Source organism: Hippopotamus amphibius, chromosome 8 (assembly GCF_030028045.1).
Source record: "Hippopotamus amphibius kiboko isolate mHipAmp2 chromosome 8, mHipAmp2.hap2, whole genome shotgun sequence".
Lineage (NCBI taxonomy): Eukaryota > Metazoa > Chordata > Mammalia > Artiodactyla > Hippopotamidae > Hippopotamus > Hippopotamus amphibius.
Window position 1 is genome coordinate 120,222,183 of NC_080193.1, and position 23,470 is coordinate 120,245,652.

Here is a 23,470-nt window from a genome sequence, read left to right on the forward strand (position 1 = left end):
ACAAAAATTAAAGACAGAGAAATGTTATTAAAAGCAACAAGGGAAAAACAACAAATAACATACAAGGGAACTCCCATAAGGTTAACAGCTGATTTCTCAGCAGAAACTCTGCAAGCCAGAAGGGAGTGGCATGATATATTTCAAGTGATGAAAGGGAAGAAGCTACAACCAAGAATACTCTACCCAGCAAGGATCTCATTCAGATGAGATGGAGAAATCAAAAGCTTTACAGACAAGCACCAGCTAAGAGAATTCATCAACACCAAATCAGCCCTACAACAAATGCTAAAGGAACTTCTCTAAGCAGGAAACATAAGAGAAGAAAAGGACCTACAAAAACAACAACAAAACAATTAAGAAAATGGTAATAGGAACATACATATGGACAATTACCTTGAATGTAAATGGACTAAATGCACCAACCAGAGGACACAGACTGGCTGAATGGATACAAAAACAAGACCCATATATATGCTGTCTACAAGAGACCCACTTCAGACCTAGGGACACATACAGACTGAAAGTGAGGGGATGGAAAAAGACATTCCATGCAAATGAAAATCAAAAGAAAGCTGGAGTAGCAATACTCACATCAGATAAAATAGACTTTAAAATAAAAAATGTTACAAGAGACAAGAATGGACATTACATAAAGATCAAGGGATCCATCCAAGAAGAGGAGATAACAATTATAAATATATATGCACCCAATATAGGAGCACCTCAATACATAAGGCAAATGCTAACAACTATGAAAGAGGAAATGCAAGGCAGAAATAGAGACACAGGTGTAGAGAACAAACACATGGACACCAAGGGGGGAAAGCGGGGAGGGTTGGGGGGGAATGAATTGGGAGATTGGGATACTAAATTGTACACTCTAAATATATGCTGTTTATTGTCTGTTAACTGTATCTCAATAAAAGTTCTTAAAAGAAAAAGAAATACACACACATTCACACAGAACATACTAGGAAGATCAGGCAGAAAAAAAAAAGAAATATATTTAATTTCTCTGAAGAAATTATGAAAAATGAAGGGGAAAGGAAAAGTAATTCAAGAAATCTCTTCAGGTGAGATTTAGAACATAAGCCTTCTAGGGAAAATGGTGAAAACCTTCAAGAGTCTGATGCTCAAACTTTATTTCTATATCATCTTCAAAACCCAACCTAGGCTCATTTTTTAGCAAGATAACTTGTAACGAGTGAGTTAGAAAGACTTGGACTCATTGCGATTTGTATCAGAAAACTTTTGTGAAAATGTTAAGAGAGAAATTTAGCACAAAAGCCCACACAATAATATTATCTCATTACTCTGCATATGGGATTCTTTCAGAAGGGTTCTATGTTCCCATATCGCCCTTCCATCTGGACTAAGCTTCTGTGCAGGTCTGCTGGTTACAGAAAACCCAGAGTCATCAGTAAGAAATAGAAATCTCATCAAATAAAAGACGTTCAACAGAAATAAGGTAGTAGTTTTTATGTTTTCTTTGATGTAGGTATAATAGAGCACCTACAATTTATTTTAAATAAGTTCATCCTGAGAATAATCCTGTTGTATTAGCCATTATAGATTAGAGATCACACTGCTCCCACAATCCTGGCTAAATGCTGTAGATCAGTAAACTGCTTTGTGACTAATTGCTTAAAGTGCTTTTATTTTAAAGCATAGATTTACAGTTTACAAATGTACTGTAATGGGAGTAAATTGCATACATGACCAAGAGAAGCAATTTATTTCACTACTAATTTCAACAACTATAATTAGATAAGGCTCTCTCCACACATTTCTTCAAAATAGCCCCCCATCATAGCCAGCCTAATTTAGACACGAACATGTACATAGGGGAGAAAAATAGCATGCAAGGCACTTTTGTAAGAACACTAGTCTTTCTCATTCCAGGTTAAAGGATAGCTGATTATGTGAGATTGATTTCTATTTTGACTGATTCTTAGACCTTAATTAATGTAGTTACCAACTAAGCCCTCTAAGATTTGGTGACTAAAGCTGAATAAGATGGAAAAAACAATTGTTTGGGCATTTGGTATCCCCAAGTTAATTCAGTCTATGCATTTGTCAAACAATATGTATAGAATATCATCAAGGACACCTAAAGCCTCCTAGAAGTTTGGATTTTGCATACCCCCAATATTTCTGAATGTTTTTCCATAGTAAGTTCCTACTTGCTGAAAATTATGTATTCAGCTTGAAGATTGTAAGTGGTTTTTGTCTCCAAGGGGAAAATGATGAACAATATCAAAGAAGACATACTTTCCTGACTCTCTCTTCTCTCATCTTCGCTAGATGGAAACTCATACAAAAAAAGTGCTCTCCACACTGAAGAATTTGGTCATAAAGCCTCAAAAATTAGTCCTTTGTGACGTTTGCCATCTTAGATTAGAAACTGTTCGTTGCTCTTGCTGTGTATGAATACGCAAGGTCAACAGTGTGTGATGTTTGCCATCCCTAAGATCTGCAGTGGATGGTGGGCTGTAGTGTTGCAGGATAGCGAGTCAGAAATCACTGAGACAAAAACGATGGCAGAAGATTTATATGACCTGAAGAGAAGAGTCTGTCATACAGAGTGAAGTAAGCCAGAAAGAGAAAAATAAATACAGTATCCTAACGCATATATATGGAATCTAAAACAATGGTACTGATAAACCCAATGGCAAGGCAAGAATAAAGATGCAGATGTAGAGAACGGACTTGAGGACACGGGGTGAGGGGGTGGGGAAGCTGGGACAAAGAGAGTAGCATTGACGTATCTACACTACCAAATGTAAAATAGATAGCTAATGGGAAGCTGCTGCATAACACAGGGAGATCAACTCGATAATGGGTGATGACTTAGAGGGTTGGGATAGGCAAGGTGCAAGGGAGGCTCAAGAGGGAGGGGATATGGGGATATATATATAAATAGAGCTGATTCACTTTGTTGTACAGCAGAAACTGACACAACAGTGTAAAGCTATTATACTCCAATAAACATCTGAAAAAAAAGTGATGGTGGAGTTTTCACGTTTACACCTTTTGATTTTTTTAAGCATAGATACTTACCTCAGTCAAATTTATGCTAGATTTTAAGTTGAATAACTTCTCATTACATCTGGAGTCAAACATTTCTTTTATTTCTTTTCTATGGTTTGAGCACATGGTAAAAGAACATTTGGGTCCTTCTTGGAGCCCTTCCCTTTGAAATCCCCCTGAGTACAGGCCTTGTGATTTGAGTCTTTCTTAACCTGTCTTCTATTGCAGGTGTTACTTCAGGAAATAATAGTAAAAAGAGAGTTTTGTTTTGTTTTGTAGAGAGGGCTGCTCACATTTCTGACTATCAAACTACTCATTCGTCTCTGAAAAACTGAATTTTGAATTTTAGTAGCTTGTCGGAACAGGAAGATTAAAAATGCCATGTTTTTTCAACTTGAATCTTTGCGATTGTATTTCTCCAGGCAACACAAAATGCTTTCGCTCTTTCAGATCCAATAGAAACTTGACCCTGTGGGTGAGGGAGTTAGTACTGTGTAACCAAGCTATTCAGGTTAGTACATGACTCTAAGGTTGAAGGCTCAGCTCTGCTCCTTAGGTGGTATGTGACCTTGGGCAATAGAAATTGTTGGGAGGATTAAGAGGTAAAATATAAGAAGCACTCGGTGTAGTACCTGGCACATGGTAACTGTTCCCTAAATAGTGACTACTGTTTTTGCTGTTGCTGCTAATATTAACAGTAATAAGCTTTGCAGTTGTAACTCATTGATCTATGTTCTAACAAATCACTTATGATTTAATAAATCAATATGTCATAGTACATTCATGTTAAAATACATGTAGACAGATTTTGATAAGAACTTGAAATTTAAAGTTGTTTACATATTGTATCCTTTTTAAAGGTCTTATAAAAAGACCTAGAGTTTAAAATCTGATCACATTTTCTTCATGTCCATGTTTGGGTACGTTTTAAAATGCAAGAGCTCAGAACCTTATGGAAAATTGTAGGCCAGAGATTGTGGATAAGTGGGAAGATATATAATGTGCATGCGTCGTTGGTTTTTCTTTCTGACATTATTAAAATTGAACAATTTGAGAAATAATTTTCTGATAGCAGTAGCATTATGTTATAAAATTTCACACTGAGAGTAGAATGTTCAACTATTTTTTTAACTTTCAAATTGAGTAGAATTGGTGGAAAAGCAGTAAAGTCAAGAATTGATCTTTTAGTAGTTCCCTAGAGCCTGTAAACATGAATGATTCTCTGTTCCATGTGTATAGGAGAGGGAGAATTAATGGCTTATGTTTAGAACAATAACCTTCTAAACATAATGGCTTCTTATGTTTAGAACAATAACAATAAACCCTCAGGATTATCTATCATGAGTCAATTATGTTCAGTATTCTCCATTTAGGCACAAAAGCAGATTTACATGTTGACATACTTAAACTTTACCGAAAGCAATTGAAATCTTTTTGTCTTAATCTAGCTTTAAATAGAAAACCCAATTAACTAGAATGCTGAAAGAAAGCCAAAGTGTTTCTATCATTTTATAATTTTTTCCAAGTTTTAACTTTTAAAACTAGTTTAGATGCACACCTAAAATTAGTATTCTTTATGTATTTTTTCTACTTACAAAAATAAAGAAAATGTGAATTTTTGGCACACCTCTCAGACTCAATTTTCCTACCATCTTTCCCCTGATTGAGAAAGTAGAGAAGGCCCATAATGCCTCTCACATTAAATTGGTTCTAAGAGCCAAATCTTAACATTTCCACAACTGTTTCCCACCACTTTTTTACATCAGACAAAGTATGATTTGAGTGGTCTTCATTTCACTACCCTGTACCTTCTTTCTCCATTGCTACCCTCCCAGATTCCCCACCTTCAAATATAATCAGTGCCCTTACATTCTCGCCATCTCCCTGCCGCCAGAGCCTGCTTTAAAAAAAAAAAAAAAGAAAGAAAGAAAATATGTGATTCAAATCCTATCTGAGAATAAGAGCATTTCAATAGGTATGAGAGCCTTCCTCTAGATGACACTGAAGGAGAAATTATTACTTTAGTCAGTGGGTAGGAACTCTGAGTCAAGTTTTCACAACTGGGCTTCACTTCTTCCTTGGCATATCTTTTTCTTTCCAATCTCCTGCCTTTGCTCACATTCTGCTCTTCCATCTCACCTCCTGACCGCCCTCATTAGGAGAATATTCCTATCATCATGCCACCAAAACACATGCATCCTATAGACACAATTTGAGACTGAACTCTTTTAAAGAGACATCTCACTATCTCTCTATATTGTTTAAACTCTAGTTTCTATGGAACTTTAAGATTTCTGGCTCTTTGCTGTGGTATTAGCTCCCCAAGTTGAGTGAAATGTTACTGAAGGGCAGATGAATATACACAGAGATCTTCCTTTTTCCACAGATCACCTTGATCATCTCTGTGTAGAACTCACCACATCTTTATGTGCCTAATACATGTATATTGGGGTTCATTCTGGAGTTTGCTAATGTGAATCAATGTGTTTTGTATTGCTTTAGTGGACAAAAAAATAATCTTGATTTGTATTTTATATAACACTTTATGAAATAAGGTGTTACTTCCTCTAAATTTACAGGGTTAGAACTAGCACATTTGGAAAGGAGTAGAATTTTCCTTCAGCAGCCTCACCTTTTTTTTCCTTCTCATCTCTCTTGGTATTTAGTGTTCCCTCCTTCCTTTGCTTACTCTTACCTTCAAGCACGCAGCAAATTTTATCCTCAGGCAGAAAATATACAACTGTTTCCTCTCAAGAGGCATTTAAATGAAGATCACTTTCTCCTGATGTGAAGATTTCTTATTCCCAACCTACAAGGCAAATTATATTATACTGATGTCAAAACACCAATTAGAATCAGAAGCACTGATTTATCCCACGTTACATTTCTCCAGTGACTGTAACTTCCAATCCTAGGTCATCGATTCTTTCTAGTTATTGCCAACACAAGCTACATAAATGGACCAAAAATAGAACTGAATCAACCTAGACAGATCTACCTGCATGAGGAAATACTGCTATACATAGCAAAGGTAATATTTTTCTTATGAAGAAATGAGAATGCAATGTAACTCAGAACTAGTATTTCTGTTGAAAAGACTACACAAATCAATTTTTGCCACGTATTTTCCAAACAGTATTTGCTGTTTCTGCTAAAAATGGAAAATTAACTGAAGTATTTTTTTAAGGAATAATATGGGGGTCTTTCTCCAAATTTTCCCAGGCCATGGTGCCTTGGAGTAGTCAGTTATTCCTTCTGACCATGTGATCCTCATTTCTAAGATGGAAATTATGGTGATAGTTTTACTACTCCATGCAGGAATTGTTGGGTCAGACAAGTGAGAAATATATGAGGGCAAATATAAACCATTGAATTAAACCAGTTGTTGTGGGTTTTTTTTTTTTATTTATGGAAGAAATTATCTTTTTGTTAATTATGAATTCTATGTATTAGGAAAACACAACAAGCACATCAAATCTGTTATTTCTTTGGAAATTAGGATTTAGGACAAAGCTAACTTTTGAAAGAGGGTAGATTTAAAGTCTGTTTGAAGAAAAATATTAGTAACCAAGAGAAAAAATGGCATATAGGTATGGCAGAAATGGTGAAAGTGGTATGCAAATGATTGTAGTTTGGGAAATGGTGAAACACTGCCTACATTTCAGTTTCTACAATTGTTTTTTTATATATAAATTTATTTATTTATTTATTAGCTGCGTTGGGTCTCCGTTACTGCACACAGGCTTTCTCTAGTTGCAGCAAGCAGGGGCTACTCTTCACTGTGGTGCAGCCTTCTCATTGCAGTGGCTTCTCTTGTGGAGCATGGGCTCCAGGTGCACAGGCTTTCAGTAGTGTGGCTCGCAGGCTCGAGAGCACAGGCTCAGTAGTTGTGGCCCACGGGCTTAGTTGCTCCGTGGCATGTGGGATCTTCCGAGATCAGGGATTGAACCCATGTCCGATGCATTGGCAAGTGGATTCTTAACCACTGTACCACCAGGGAAGTCCCTCTAAAATTGTTAAATCCCACCTCATGGGTTTGTGTGAGGATTCAGGGAATTAAGATAAGTAAAACATTCAAAATAGTGCCCACCACCTAGGAGTTGTTCACAAAGTGTTATTATTGTTATATTTTCAATTGTATAATAATTTACCCTAGCAGATTATTATTATTATTATCTTTCATTCATTTACTCTTTTATTCAACAATAGCTTTTTTTTTTATTTTTTTATTTTTTTGGGGGGTACACCAAGTTCAATCACGTTTTTATACCCATATCCCCATATTCCCTCCCTTCCTTGACTCTACCCCCTCGAGTCCCCCCCACTCTCCCTGCCCCAGTCCTCTAAGGCAGATTATTTTTTAAATAATAGTTCAACAAGACTGTAACTGGACAACTGGAGTCTCCAATACCCAGCTGATAGTGTGCCTTATCTTATTCCCTGCAAGTATTATTTGTATCATCTACAAAGTTAACTTACTATGATTCTAATATAATAATAATGAGCTCAAATTGCAGGCTAAGAGTTTAGCTTAGCTAAATTTAGAGGATTTCTGTTTATGTTGATAGATCTGTCCCTCCTATGACAACTATCCCCTCCCTGCACCCTGCTGATTTTAGGCTGTGTTTATAAAGCAAGACCCATATTTCCATCATTTTATAAATTACTTTTTTTTCAAATTTTAACATTCAGATGAACAGCTAAAAGCTCTTTGAAATAAACAGAATTATCCAAGTTTTCTTACTTTCACTACCTTTTTCCTGGCTGTCAAACAAGCTTCTATGCACTTGCTTTGAACAAACCCATTGTATTCATTCCTAAGGTGTAGCTGCCTATGTACGTGAACTTGCAAATCTCTTCAGTAAAATGAAATTCCAAAGTCACTTTATGGGTCTTGTTGAAATAACAGTGACTTAAAAGCCAGTCATTTTTACTTCAGGTTATCTATCTGAAGGAAATCACTTGATTATTATGGGCCTGTTTCTTACCCATAAAATGAAGTTAGACTAGATCAAAGATTTTAATTCATTATATAGATAGACTCTGTACACTTGGAGAGTGATTTTTAATAACCTTTAACTAAAATTTAGGATTTCCTTCATTTGTAGGCAACAATACACAAAGTAACATTTGTAATATTTGTGTTTGTCTCCAACAGAAATCATAGATACTTTCATAGCATATTTAAATTTATGGAGATACCTTGAAGTATCATTTGATATTACTATTATTTCAAAATTACATAAATAATAGACCTGCAGCTAGACCTTGTTATTTAATGCATTAATAAAAAGAGCACATACATTACTGTGTCACATCTTAAGGATTACTTAAAGATGTTGATAATTATATTTTAATATAAATTAAGTCCTTTGTAATCCTATGTATTTCATTTCACTTATTTATGAATCTTATTTTGAGGCAGTCATAGGTTTCACCAAACTGAAAGAAAGAACTCTGATTCAAAAATGCTTGGAACCTTGGTTTATAGGAATACTTCTCAAGAAGTTCTTTTACACAGACCGCTCTTTGGTCACGAAGATTATCTAAGATGATCTGTAATGAATTGAAAAATGCAAATCATTTTTTCTTTTCTGGCAGAATGATATATCAGAATGCTATGACTTTCTCTTTTATGAAAGTCTAAGGGTTACTTCTAAATAGTATTATCCAAGTTAGTTGTAAAAGCTTCTACAACTAAAGATTTATTAGCTAAAAGTAATGTGGTTTGAATTTGCTGAGGACTCTAATTCAATACTTTCCTAAGCATTCTGGCTGCCCCGTGATTGACTGGCAGTGTTGTATATGTGCCCTTGAAAACATCTGGAATTTTACAGTTTCAAGGAACACATTTTTTTTTCCAGTGCTGCAAAAATCTTGTATTGAGTTGGTCACAGTTTTAAATTGCTGCTTTTCTAATTGCACGTATGGAATTACTCTTGGATAAAGTCTATGTAACATTTGGGGGTTTGTTTTTTGTAATTACTGCATTTTAACTATTTGCCATTTTGCTCCTCTTCCACTCTTTTGTTACTGGTGAGTTCTTTATCCACTAGAAATAAGAGCATTTGATTATTGATAAACCTCAGTGTCCTTTGCCCATTGTAAAAGATTCTCAAAATTTTTGAGAACCAGAGAATTAGTTAATTACTTCTATTCCTTTATTTTAATCAATCTGTTTTTTTCACTCTGTTCTGTTCTAGTCTATTTTGTTCTGTTCTAATCTAGTCATAAGTAACAAGATATTAAATTGGAAGTTTAGGCCAAGACTAGATGATAAATATCAGAAACAAATTGATTTGTGAAGCAAAAATTTCAAAGAAGATTCAAAAGCCAATTATAGAATGCTTGTAACCTTCCCATAACTCAAACCACTGAAAGGGTCAGGTTGCTGTTGGTTAGAATAGGATTAGTGAGGAAGATTTCTTTAATAAGTTCTCTACTATTGGGAAAGGTGTAGAAATGCTTCCCTCTTCACTTCAAATCAAAGGAAGATAGCTTCACCCTTGAAAAGTCTGAAATTGCGGGGATATTGGGAATGGAATCTAGTTCTTACGTGAGAGGTCTAAAAGGTTAGAAGGTGACAGATAAGCCAAAGGAGAGGAAACAGTATAGGTTTCAGCCTTTCCTCAAGTAATTTATGAGAAGAAAGGCCTAATGAATATTTCATGTGAACCAAATGTGGCCTCCCTATGTTTGGAGGCATCATAGGACCTCAGGAGACAGAAGCTGGAGATGTACCAACAAATTTCCAGATACTACGGGCATTGTAAAGGAACCAGAGTTTCATATGTCCATACCGAGGTTTTGAGACGTCTCCAGCCATGGTCCTTGGCAAGAAGTACCTGGAGAGTCCATGAATGTGCTCACAGAACAGAGTCAGCTTTAAACACCTGCCAGGTCTCTTGAGTGCAAAGCCATCCTACAATGGTATTAGTCAAGTAGGAACACTGCTGCTCCTCTTAGCTTTCCTCTCTCCCTTGCTCCAGCTCAGGAGTCCAAGGTAACCAGTTGAGGGAGGGAAAACAAAAAATGAGAGAAACATCAGTTATGCCCCCCCCCACCCCAACATCAACACTGTTTCTAGGCTCTGCAACAAACCCAAGGTTGGGAAGAATTTTTATCTTTAAGATTGATGTGTATTATATGTGACCAGACCTAAAATATTAGCAATTTAATGTGATCACATGATTTTTTACTATTTAAGAATGATTGGGAATATACTATCTGAAAGACAGGATAAGTTTCTCCCATTAAATATACTTTAAAGAGAAAGTAAGGGACAAAATAATTTTGCTTTGTGATAATACCCCCTAAGTTCTATGTGCTCACTAATTTTATAAATTCAGTAAAAATCTATTGCAGCTGAGACAACACAGTCTTACAATATATGTTGGAGAAATTGTCTCAAAGTCAATTGGTGCAAAGTTTAATTGTTAGTATAGTTTCAATCAAATTTCAGATGGAAAGAGCATTCTATCATATATGACTATGTTCTGAAATATCAAGGTATTTTGAGTAATTGACGCAAAAATTAATTTCTGCTAATTTTTTAACTTTCTTATGTGACTCTTTTATCTGTATGCTTTGCTTTATGTTTCTTTTTTTGATAGATTCTCTGCAACCTCTCTAGAAATGTTGAAACATTTTCCATGCTAATTTTTTTCCAGGTCTGTATAGAAGCTGAGTGATTCTGAGATTATAAATTCCATTAGTTTGTTTTGACAGATGATGTCTTATCCTAAACATTACATTCTCTTATATTCATTTGTTTTAAATTCATAGCAACTAAGCAATGTGTGATAAAAGACACTGAACATTAGAGGGTTTGTTTAAAAGAATTTGTTTCAATTAAAAATATTTGGGAAAAACATGCATAATTTTTATGTTTGATTTAATAGATGTTTAAACATGTCTCATCTGTTTCATTTCGGTATTCCCAGATTAAATTGCAACTTTACAAATTTGTATAACCACCAGAAGATGACTTGTTATGCTCTATAAATCCACAGGCTGAAAAGAAATTGTTTGGTATCTTTGGAAAAATGTGCCACAGGTCCATTGTGAAATCCAGTCTTCAACATTTTTCTAATTGCTTCAGTTTCCTGACTTTATTAGGTTTTTTCCTCAGGCCTATTTTGTTTTTATTTCTTTATTATTTATTTGCTTTTTTTTTTTTAGGTGAACCTGATCTTCATAAGAACACAGAAGATCTAGTACATGCCGAAGAAAAACATGCTGAGACACATTCATAGGTTTGAAACACCTTAAAGGCTTCTGTCATTTTAAACATGAGAGGTAATTTTATTTTTTGGATAAGAAATTTATTTCTGAGGTTGATGGTTTGTAGAATATCATTACAAACAAAGTTATCTTATTTAAATGTCCTCCTTATTGCGGTGGGTTCTCTTGTTGTGGAGCATGGGCTCTAAGTGCATGGGCTTCAGTAGTTGTGGTGCATGGGCTTTAGTTGCTCCCTGTTGCTTCGCGGCGTGTGGGATCTTCCGGCCCAGGGATTGAATCCATGTCCCCTGCATTGGCAGGCGGATTCTTAACCACTGCACCACCAGGGAAGTCCCCTAGATTCCTTTTTTTTAAACTTCTATTTTCTGAAGCAAAACCTTAACAGGTAAGCTTTAAATATGTACCTTTTAAATTTACCTTTTCAAAGGATTCTTGACTTATTCATCGATAAAAATTATACTTACTGAGACCTTTTAGTCCTTTAAAAATAATAAGCTATATCCTATGGGGAGGTTTAATCTTGGTTTCTTCTACTACTTCATAAAAGAAATATGAATGTTTTATACCAATTTCTTTTTCTACTTGATGTAGAAAATATGAATGTTTACACTGGGTGATAATAACAAAGCAAGTACATATGAAACAACATCAATATTTGCTAAAATCCGTGGACATTTGCATCAATGATTCCCAGCTTCTAGGGCTCACCTTTGATCTACCAAATTCCCAACTCTGAAAGTGATGCCTTAGGAATTTGAATTTTGAATACTTGTCTGTTTCTACTCCTGTACACTAAAGTTGAGAACCACTGTCTTGGGCCAACAGAGAAGGTGCAGGCAGTTAGAAGGGAGTTAGAAGGGAGGGAATGTGTTTTTATAGTGGAGATGTCTTAGTGTCTCCTTAAAAAAATATAAAAATGAGTCCTGCTATCTTGTCCCTTGATGGTAGGGACAAGAGAAAATGCTCAGGTACCATACTGAGCCTTTGAGATATTATCACTAGTTCCTCAAATGTTGTGTGAGATATGACAGAGTTAAAATGTGATTAGCTTTTAAGATGATTCATTTCTCAGTATTCTTGAGTTAGTTGTAAGACTCTTTAATTGATAATAACTAGCTATCAGTGTCAGGCACTGTGGTGAACATCTTATACGTGTTATCTCATTTAGTCCTATCAACAATTCCAGAGTTAGTGACAGTGATTACTATTTTACATATGAATTGTGAATAGAAATCAAGCCACGAAGTTGATAGAAACTTTAAAAGCCAGCTCTGTAATAAACAGTTTAAAGATATTGTCTCAGATTAGCTGCAGCAATCTTTCTCCATACCTTCCATCCAAACTTTAAAGACACACACATGCACATACACACAGAAGATACAGGAAGAGGAATTCTAACTGATATAAAAAGAATATCTATTATCGACTGATAAATCCCTTATTTCTGACAAGGTATGTAAAGTCCAACATGAAATTGCCACACAGTAATTGATGCCTATATGTGACTAAAACACAATCTTCATTTGGATTTTATTTCAGGATAACGAGGACAGCACTAAAGTATCCTAAATCCTCAATTTTCCACAAACCTATATTCTCCTCTTTCAATACACACTTGGAACAGGCCATGTTATGGACTCATATCAGAGAAGACACATGAATTCTGAGCTACTAATTCTAACCAAATAAATACACTCAAAGTTGCTATCAGAGATTTTGGCCGGGGCTTCTGCCATTGTTCCTCCTCCACAATTTGGCCTTCTTCAATCAAGCCAGAGAAATTTTTAAGACAAACGTTGGACAGTTTTAAATTTTCATCACTCTGAACCCAGTTGTTGCATAGACAACTATGCAATATGTGTGCAGAAGATGAAGCATCTTTAAATTTTACTTTCTTGCTTTGTTTCACACAGAGTGCTGTAACTACAAATTTTTCAAGATGTTTAGTAAAAGGAAAGCAGAAACAAAATTATAGAAAAAAAATTTTTTGCAGCTCTGAGGCCATTTAGATTGTCCTTGTTATTTTAAAGACAGGGGAACAAAGTGAGAGGCGAGGCTGCCCAGAAGCTGTGGTTGAAGTCCAGTGACAGTGGAGCATCGGCCCTGGCTCTGTGACGTGATGAACTCTTCATTGTAACTCTCAAGCTGGGAAAACACAGTGAAACCTGTCCCTGAAAGCAGTGGACCAGCCTGCATCCATCCCTGTGATTTCAAAGCACTAATGCATCACTTACATGGGTGTCATCACAATGCAAGTCACACATTACCTATGATCCAAAATGACGAGAACCTCCAGCCGTTGTTGGAGACGGAGACTAGAACTCAGAATAGAATTTGCCTTCTGGGGTGTTGATCCCATCAGGATGTAACAAAATATATCATAGGCCAAGGGATAAGAGACAAGAAGTGTGTGTGTGTATGTGCGTGTGTGTGTGTATTCAAAAATGTCTGAAAATGGAAGCCCACACTTTTCTGTACAGATAATATTATCTGACGTGAGTTAATAATTTTACTACACAGAAACAAATTGCGACCCTTGGGGACTCTGCTTCCTTGTCATGTTTTGCCTGAGCATGTGCAGAACCTTGCCTTTGCTCCAAACTGAAGAACTACCTTTATTTGTTATTAGCTGACAAGAAAGGTCAAGCACAAGAAGGTGTTGTAAATTTTCATGGTAGAAACTCTTCAGTGATTGTGAGACTAAGTGAATTTGTCTTTGTGAAAGGTAGAAATTGGGTGGAAAAAATTAAGAGTAGCCATCAATTAAAGAATAAAGTGAAGATGGGTATGTCCATCCTAATGAGTTTTCTGTTGCACCTGCTTCTTTCCCAGGTTCCACGATGCTAAGCAATATTTTAGAAATGGATGCAATCAGAAGCTTTTAAGCCTAAGTAGTGGGATTTTATAACTCACAACTTAGATCTCTTTTCATGTGTAAGCCATATTCTATATGCATATTAGGTATGCATCATTCTAATTTAAGATATATTTGTGCATAGACTGTGTATAAGATGCTTTGAAATGTTCTGTGAATAAGGTCCTTAGATTTTGTTTCACCTGAAGCATATGTAGAACACAGCTAAATAATTAAATTGTATCATAGACGTTATAATGCAATTGATATTTTAAATGTAAGCAGTAAAGATTGATGTATAATGATGTGTTGGGGGAAAATTTATAGATATGTACATCATGGTGACTTTTTGTCCTTTAACAATGGATTTCCTATTTCTATTTATGGAGAAACTGCAACTACTGCTTTTAATGTCTTTTTTAAGGTAGCTATTTACAAGCTAGAAAATATTCTGCATTTAAAATAGAATCTGTCTGGAAAGTCTAATTAGTATCGTTCCTATTTGAGCCAGTTGTCTTTCAGTAAAGCTATAAAATCTCTCCACAGAGAAATAAATTGAAACACTGCTTCTTAATTGTCGTAGAAAACATGTCCACTTTGTTCCTATTAATACTTTAAAATATGTAGACTTTATTACTAAAAAAATAGAGGAAGATATGAAGTCCTTATTTTCTGTATATGGGCTTTAACCTAATTTTCCAGGTTATGTAACTTATAAAGCTCTGTGACAGAACTTCCAGGAGAGTGGAGAAAACACGCTCCATCTCTTCAGAAGAGTTGTCATGTTGTTGATGCACTTTTTTTCCCCCTAATCTCCCCCCCTCACTCCCTCTTTCGCTCCTTCCCCTCCCTTCCCTCCTGCTCTCCTTTGTATCTTCCCTATTCCTTCCTTCCCCTCTCTCTCTGAGACAGCCACTAACTTGTGTAAATTAGTGTGAAGTCAGAGTGGAGGGTACCAGTGCCCATTCCTTCTGCCAACATCAATGTTGAATCCATCCTAAAAAGAGGAATGGATGAATTTGGCTGCTGAGCCTTAAATGTCCTGCTTTGCATTTGTATCCCCAGCTGTTCAACATATATCTAACAATTTCGTGTGCCTTTTTATTTAACCAGTATCTCTTTTATTTAATTTTTAACACGACAAGCTACAATTCTTGTGTTTTTATTCTGCTATAATTCTCTGTATTTCCTATTATATATGATTGTTAAATAAATTATACTTGAGGGAAAATATTGTGACCATTTGGTGCCTGATGTAATTCAATTTGGTAGGACATTGAAAAGTTGGCAAAATCAGGGAAAATCAGAAGTACACCATCTTAAAAATTGATATGAGTTCAATCAGAAAGTAATTTTTGCTCTATGAAGGAAATGTTCATTGAACATTTATTATTGCACCTATTATTTGCATACTCCTGGCTAGATGCATGGTGCATATAGGATTCTGGAAACCTGAATCTTTCCTCCAGAAATTTCCTATTTTACAAAGGAGATAATCTATACATTATCTGAACTAAATAACTAAAATGCTGCATATAAAAGTAACCAGGTGCAAATAAAATGCACCTCCGGGTATTAAAGTAAAAACTGCCTCCATCTTCAGGACTTCTTAGAATGAATGGCACATGAGTTGACATTTCAATAACAAATAATAAACAAAATCTCATATTCATTGCCTGTTTTCTATGTACAGGCTCCGGATAAACACTTAACAAATATCATCTCTAATCCTCAATAATCCAGCAAAGTGGGTATCAGTATGAGTAAGGAAACTAAGTCTCAGAGAAAGAGCCTTGTCTAAAGCCATGCGGGTCTCAAGCAGCAGATTCCAGACTGGAATTGGTCCTGGCACTCTGGCACCAAAGACGTCTTTTTCTTTCTCCTGCATCTATGTAGGATGGGACAGAAGCACAGTGGAAAGGACAGCTCTGTGAAGAAGGACAATGTGAATAAGGTAACAGCAGAGAATAATAAAGAAGCAGAGTGTCAAGTCAAGGTGAAGACCTAGAGTTTTAATTAACTGAATTAAGAGTAATTGTACAATATGTGTCACCTCTTAGGCTGTGTCTCTATGATGCTAAAGCATTCCGGATGAAAATGTAAAAATGTATCTAGTCATCAGATACATGACACTTAACTGAATTTTTTACTTTAAATGTGATCCTATGACAAATTTTCACCTAATATCAAAAAACTTTCAAAGACCATATTCTAATTTTGAAAATAATTTAGTTTTGTTTAGTGTAGATATAAAACACATATTTCCTTTGAAAGTTACATTAAGCCTGTGTCCTCTGTTTAATTGATTTTCTAAATATCACAAAGTTTATCCCCCATTTAGTACAAGCCTTAAACAATAATGAAAACATACATTTTAGAGTCAAAAAAAAAAAAAATCTAATGATGTCCCACATTACATACATGTCATTTCTTTGAAGGGAGTTCCAAATATTTAAGATACAAATCCTATATATGGACCAACATGTGTATTTAAAGCTATTTTGGGGGCTATTTGTACTTTAGTAACATTAACAAATTTCTAGATTATTTCCCTACCAGCTGTGATGGTTGGAGAGCTTCCTTTGCATCTCAAGTTGATATGTTTTTATCTCTGATAATTAAAGTTTCAATTATTTAGTTCTCATAGTATTACTACTGCATTACATTATTTCTTACCTCTTTTACTCCTTATAACTGCTCTTTGAGGATTTCTTATCCCCATTTGTGGATGAGGAACCATGGCAGAAGAAGGTAAATAATTTGTGTAAGATCATATAGCTGTTATCCAGGTTGAGGACCGTGGATTTGAAGTCTGAGTGTGACTCCGCAAACCACTGTCTCTGGCCACTGTGGGAGGCTTGGTCCTGTCTTCTCCACCCACTATATCCATCACCTTCCTTTTCTAACCTTTATTCCATCCCTACTCTTTATTCTCTATCCAGGCATTTGTCCCTAAAAACTACCACTCCGAGAGGGCAGAATTTCCAGTGACCAACAGCAAGGGCAGGTGTGCTTTGGTAACCAATTAACTCATGTATTACAGTAGAAAATGTGCCTTTGATTTCTGTGGATGGAGGAATTATTTCCCATGCTTAATATGCGACCTTAAAAGATTGCTTTTCAAATAACCACTGGTGTTCAGACTAGAACTTTTTGCTACTGAAAGTGTGGTCCCTACTTGGGAACTTCTTAGTGGTGAAGAATCTCAGGCCCCATCCGAAACTTTTAAATTGGAATTGGCCTTTTAAGAAGACAACTTGTTGATTTCTACATGTATCACTGTTCCATTCAATAATTGAATATTATGGAGATAATCTGAAACACCCACTAAGCATTTAGATATGAGATTTTTTTCCTCCACACTAGACAAAATCTCGAGTTCACACTCTCAATACTGTCCTACTCCCTCAAAACCAGACCTAGCCAAACGCCAAGAGACTGCTGAACTGGACACAGTCTATGATTTCGCCAGTTGTTGAGAACCTTGCTATGGCATAGCGCTTGGGTCAACTGAAAGTTAAGTTACATTGTTTATAAGCATTAAAGATTTGTTTCCTTTTTTCTATTCAAAAAGCATTGCATGGTTTAGATTTTTACTATCTCACTTGCGTTCCACATTTGGCTTCTCTGCTTCTAGCTCTTTCCACATTTTCTTTTCTGTGTACTGTTATTATACTAAATCTCCTTAATTCATTCTTTGGACTTACTCTTCTCCAAAACAGTTTCTCCCTGTCTGCACCAGGGGTCAGTAAACCTTTTCTGCAAAGACTCAGGAAGCAGCTATGTTAGGTTTTGCAGGCCACATTCCATCACACTCTCCCCTCTCCTTTTCCTCCTCCTCCTTCTTCCTCTTCATTTTCTTCTTCTTTCTTCTCTTCCTTTTCTTTTTTTACAACCCTTTAAAAATGTAAAGCCAAACATAAAAACAAAGTAAAAGCCATTCTCAACTTGGGGGGTGGGAATGTCACACCAACACAGGCCACCTGGCAGATTTGACCCATGGGCTGACACCTGCTTCTTTTTCAGATCAAGGAGTTTGCACCCTAGCATGAAAGAGCGAGGTTGCTGGTGCCAGTAGCAGTCATCCCTAGGAGCTCCAGCTTCCCCAGGGCTCATGCAGTGACCCTGAAGACAGGGGAGACGGTTATTTCCAGTACCCCGTCACCCATTCACGCCCCACAGAGCAGTTTAGCAGGGCTGGCTACAGCACTGGTGCTCAGCCTTTAGCAGGCATCCGCATAACCTGCACGGTCTGTTAAACTGCAGATGCTAAGCCCCACCTCCCAGAGATTTCGATCTGTTGAGTCTGGGGTAGAGCCTGAGGTGATGCTGAAGCTATTGGACAGGAGATCTCTCTTTGAGAACCATTGGCCTACATATGAGTAAGGCTTAAACCCTTTAGCATAACATCCAAAGCCCCTCACAGTCTAACCCCAGCCTGTCTTTTTAGCCGTAGCCTTCACTCCACCGCTCACTGCTCCTGGGTCTCTGCTGTGCCTCTGCACGTGATGCCTCCTCTGCGTGGATCTTGCTGCTCCCTTTTCCATCTTTCCCTGTCACTGTCCCCTCTCTCTGAAAGGACCTGAGCACATGCCAGCTCTCTCAGAAAGCCTCTTCTCATCGCTCTGGTCAGAATTCTTAGACCCTCTTTTCTGGATGAAAATATCTTGTATCCCTCTGTGCTGGAAACCTGCATCTTCCTATGTCCTGTGTTTGCCACCAGATTTTAAAGAATCACTTAGCCTTACACATAGTAGGTATTCAGTAAATATCTGTTGAATAAATGAATATGAATAAATAAATGAAGGCAGGAAGGAGAAGTTTCCTCTTGTTTGTCCTGTGTTTGATATATGACTGGGTTAATCCTTTTCAGATAACATCTCTAGTTAATTCAATCAAAATGAGACTCACTTTTCAAGCACTTTAGATCTACATAATTCCAAGAAGTCATTTGTGTTTTTTTCCTCAGAGCAGACAAATGGGGAGTACATTAATTCTTAATTAATTCTTAATAGCATGCTAAAAGCAAACCTGAATTATATGAGAAAAACATTGTCTTCCCATCTGTCTCTAATCTACCCTTGGGAAGATGGGTCTGCTGGTGCAGAGATATATTAATTGTAACTAATCTTACCAAGTTTGCTAAGGAGAAAAGCTCACATTTCCTGGGTGATTTCCTATAGCTTTGATGATGAATAGTGGAGACCAAACAAGCTTTGGAGCAACAATGACCTCAATCATCTTTGGTAGTTGGTAGCTGTTAAGCTTAACATTTTCTAACCTCTCGCCACAAAGACTCATAGAGTGGCAAATTAATGTGAAGAATATTTAAAGGGTCTGGACAGTACTTGACACGTTGTTGGTTCTCAGTTAACATAAGTTAATATTATTATCTTATATTTATCCAGATGCTGTTATTTTTTGTTGAATTTTATGTGGAAGACCTGAGGCAAGAAATATCTCACCCAAGGACTGAATTTGGCCCTTAGTTCAATTCTGTGATCTTGGACAAGCCTCAATTTTCTCATCTATGAAATGGAGGTAGTAAGAATACCTATTTTATAGGATTATTAGAATGATTAAATGAAATGGCCTATGTAAGGTGCTGAGAACACTGACACATTGAAAAAACTGAAGTAGTATGAACTATAAAAATAAAAATCTACCAGGAGCTCCACCTTCTTCCTTTAAAATTAATTCATGCTTATAATTGCTTGGTTTTGACTTCAGTAGCAATATCCTAGAAGTCCACATGATGGGGAGGTTGTTCCACGTAAAGAGTAGGCCAGTTGTTCTATAATAGAGATCATATCATTGACTTCAGCATTTACGTCCTTGCTTTAGAAAGACAACATTATATGCAGAGATAGGTATATTGAAATACAGAGTGATATATATATATGATACATATATATATACACATAGACAGATAACTCTATTGATTATATACCATGTAGACATTCAATTTGGGGGAAATTTTTTAAATGCAGATATTAAAAAGAAAAATATCAGCATAAAGATAAAATAACAATAACCTTTAGATTTCAGGGATGGCGTGTTAAATAAAACACATGATTAAACAATCCAGGTGCACTTAGAAGCAACAATAGCAGTTTCTCAGTAAATAAATAAATAAAACAAAATAGCTGCAGGCACACACCCCAGCAATGCCAAAGATTTCACAGAGTCCTCATTAGCAAAATAAAAAAGGCTTTCTTTGGTGGCACCAAAAAACGGAGACGAACTTTGATAATATGGAAACTGTGTGAGAGGAGCAGATGCATCCACTAACACGAGAAGTCAGATGCCATCTAGAAGCCAAATGGGTCAACACTGAAACCATAATCTTCCAACCCACTGGAGGCAAGAGGGCTGCTAGAAGTAGCCATGGTGCAAAAGACACATTCAGATGGAGATGACTTGGCAGCCATGGGCAGGAACTTATTAAGAGCAAGTTGTGTGGCCAGGGACTGGAGAGAGAAGCAGCTGGCCTTGCCTCTTCCTCGGCCAGCTCTCTCCTTCTGGCTCCTTTCTCTTTCCACCTCCCACTGCGCCACAGCCCTTCACCTTTCCCTCGGGGCATAGCCTCCCTTTCCTCCTTTGGTCTAATTTGTTCTGTCTCCCTCCATTCCCACCTAGCTTTCCCTTAGTAGAAAATAATATGGGTATGATAACTTAGGGAAGTATTTATCTTAAAAAGTTTTAATTCTCTGTGCTTAATAGCAAATAGGTTAAATCTCTTCTTGCTCTTTTAAAAAGATTTCCTTCTTTTATTTCAGTGTGGTTACATTATATATGTGACATATATATTCATACATATATACATATTTTACATACATATGTGTATATATACATGTGTCTATACATATACACATATACCACAATAGAAAAAAATTTTGACTCCATGTTAAACAATTAAAAAAAGATTTTTAGAAATTAATAGTTTAATTAGGAAAAAAGTATACAAATTTATTTACGATTTAAGTAAAAATTTATTGATCTTGGTCATTGTATTTTTCTCAAAATGTTGTGTTAAATTATTTTATACCATTACAGCTTTTGGTTGTTTATGATGATAATCCCTAATTTTTAATACTTTTCTGCCCATATTATAAAAAATTATTTAGATGTCAACCAGTTCCAGTAAACTACTTCCTATGAAAACTTTACACTGACAATGGAAATGAATAGCTCAAGCTTAGTATCATACAGAAGTCCCGAATAATTATACTAGTATGGTATGGTTAGTAGTAGTGTAATCAGTAATATAATTTCTATCTTAGTCATAATTGGCCTTCACGTCAAATTTTAATCTTTAGACTGTTGCGTGTTTTCAAAAGCAAATAAAGGATCCATATAATGTTTAAAACACGGGACAAAAATAATAAATAAGTGACAGTTTCAAAATACGAAGTCTATGTCCCATGAGGGCAAACGAAGAAAGATGAGAGCAACATCTGGTAATGTAATTAGTACGACTGGAGAAACACATCCACAGATTTTACGCTGCAGGGGAAATGTAATGGGAAACCAGCCGTTTACTGCAATGCCTTGACAAGTGCTAGCCTCTAAAAAATATGGAAGAGAGAAGATACTCTCCTATAATTCTTAAAGAGATGTTCCACCATTTGCAAGTAATTTTTGTAAAGTTCTTATTGTTCCGCTGCTTCTGGTACATATGAAGCCATGTTATACCTTTGCTACTGTAGCGGAGGAAAGTTATTCTCACCCCTCTCAGCGTCCTTGGTTGGGTCTAAAAGTTAAACTGACAAAGGCAGATTAATAGGAAATAAGTACACAAATGTATTTAATTTTAAGTTTTACATGACACAGGAAACTTCATAAGGAAATGAAGGTCCGAAGAAACAGATCTGAATGTTTTTGTGCTAGAATTGATGAAGAATGGGCAGCCCCAGAGGAATATGACAGGTCAAGGAGTGTGAGGTAAGTAGAGAAAACTGGGGGAACCTAGCAAGGCCTGTTGGTTTGGATTCTTCTCAGAGACCCTTTGTCTTCAGAGACAAGGATGCTCCTTTCCTCCAGGTATAGTGAAGAAGCTTTTCACGGGAGGGTTTTATAGCCTGTTTCAATGGAGAAGGACAATAGGAAGGTCACGGTGAGCCTCTGACATTTGATTCAGTAGTTGGTATGTAGTAGACTATCAATGTATATGTATTTGTGGAACTAAATTGAATAAAGACCAATAGAATTTGAAAAAGAAACAAAGGAATAAATAAATACAATGGAATTTGAAAAGCAAGAAAGAAAATATATTTAAAAGCCTACGTATTATAAGAGAAAGCTTGTATTCCAAAACTAGAAAAACTAAGAATGAATCACTTAAAATTTTCTCAAATTCAAGATCTCACTTCTGGTTATAGAGAGAAATAAATTAAAATGAAAAGGAAGAACTTGGCAAATAGTGTAGCATCAATGATTAGCAAAAAAAATGAAGGAACAGTTTCTGAAAAACATGTCAATATTTATGTATAAAATATCTAAAGTGCTTCAGAAAGCAATCCTGGAGAAAGAAAATAACACATGATGATGGAGTTGGAGGTGATGGTGGTGATGGTATTTGTTTTGTGTTGGTATTTTTCCAAGCTCAAGTAGGAACACAGCACTGACAAGTCAGCTTCTGTTTGTTATCAACCCATTTTGCACCTGGAGGAGAAAAAGAAAATAACTAACTACTTCAGAACACAGTGGAAACAGTCCAGAGAATTTAATACCATGTCACAGTAAATCTCTGTAAAGGGAAAAATCTGGTATGCATTACTTAATGGTAACAAACTTGTATGCTTAGCTAGAGTAAATTATCCAATTGGTGATTTGTAGGAGGAAATTTTTCCTGGAAAATTTTCCTTTTAAATCTAAAACAAAACAAAACAAAACAAAACCTGCACTTTTTTAGATCATTTTTTAAGGAGAAGTTGTAAAAGAAAACAATTGGTTACAATGCTAATGCTGTTACATACATACATACTAGACATGCATACATACGTGTATATGTATTTCTAACTCAGGTTTGTTCTGTTGGCTGTCAGACAAGCATGCAAAGACACCCTTTTTCTCTCCTGATTCCATCTTCCCTTAATGCTGCTGCTTTCTGTCTATTCCCATCTCTTCTTCTCTCCTTTGTTGCTTGCCTGCAGCTCCTGAAAGAGTCAGAGGGAGAAACAAAGATCTTAGAGTCAGAAGGAGCCTCACATGATCATCTGGTCACCCCTCCCCAATATCATTCTCCACGTTTTACTGATTAGGAAACTGGGTCCCAGAGTAATTAAAGAAGTTTCCCAATGTTGCACAGTTACGACAAAGAGGAAATGCCACCCCCTGCTA

The 23,470-nt window shown here is 36.2% G+C and overlaps 1 protein-coding gene across 1 annotated transcript in view; it reads left to right on the forward strand.

The window, feature by feature from the left end:
- Positions 1-14,710, forward strand: part of PDE1A (phosphodiesterase 1A) — a 340,367-nt gene extending 325,657 nt beyond the window's left edge. The window contains exons 14-15 of the mRNA XM_057746597.1: positions 11,212-11,328; positions 12,814-14,710. Of these exons, the coding sequence (XP_057602580.1) occupies positions 11,212-11,285 (74 nt within the window). The 3' untranslated portion in view covers positions 11,286-11,328; positions 12,814-14,710. The remainder of the gene's footprint in view (positions 1-11,211; positions 11,329-12,813) is intronic.
- The last annotated feature ends 8,760 nt before the right edge of the window (positions 14,711-23,470 follow it).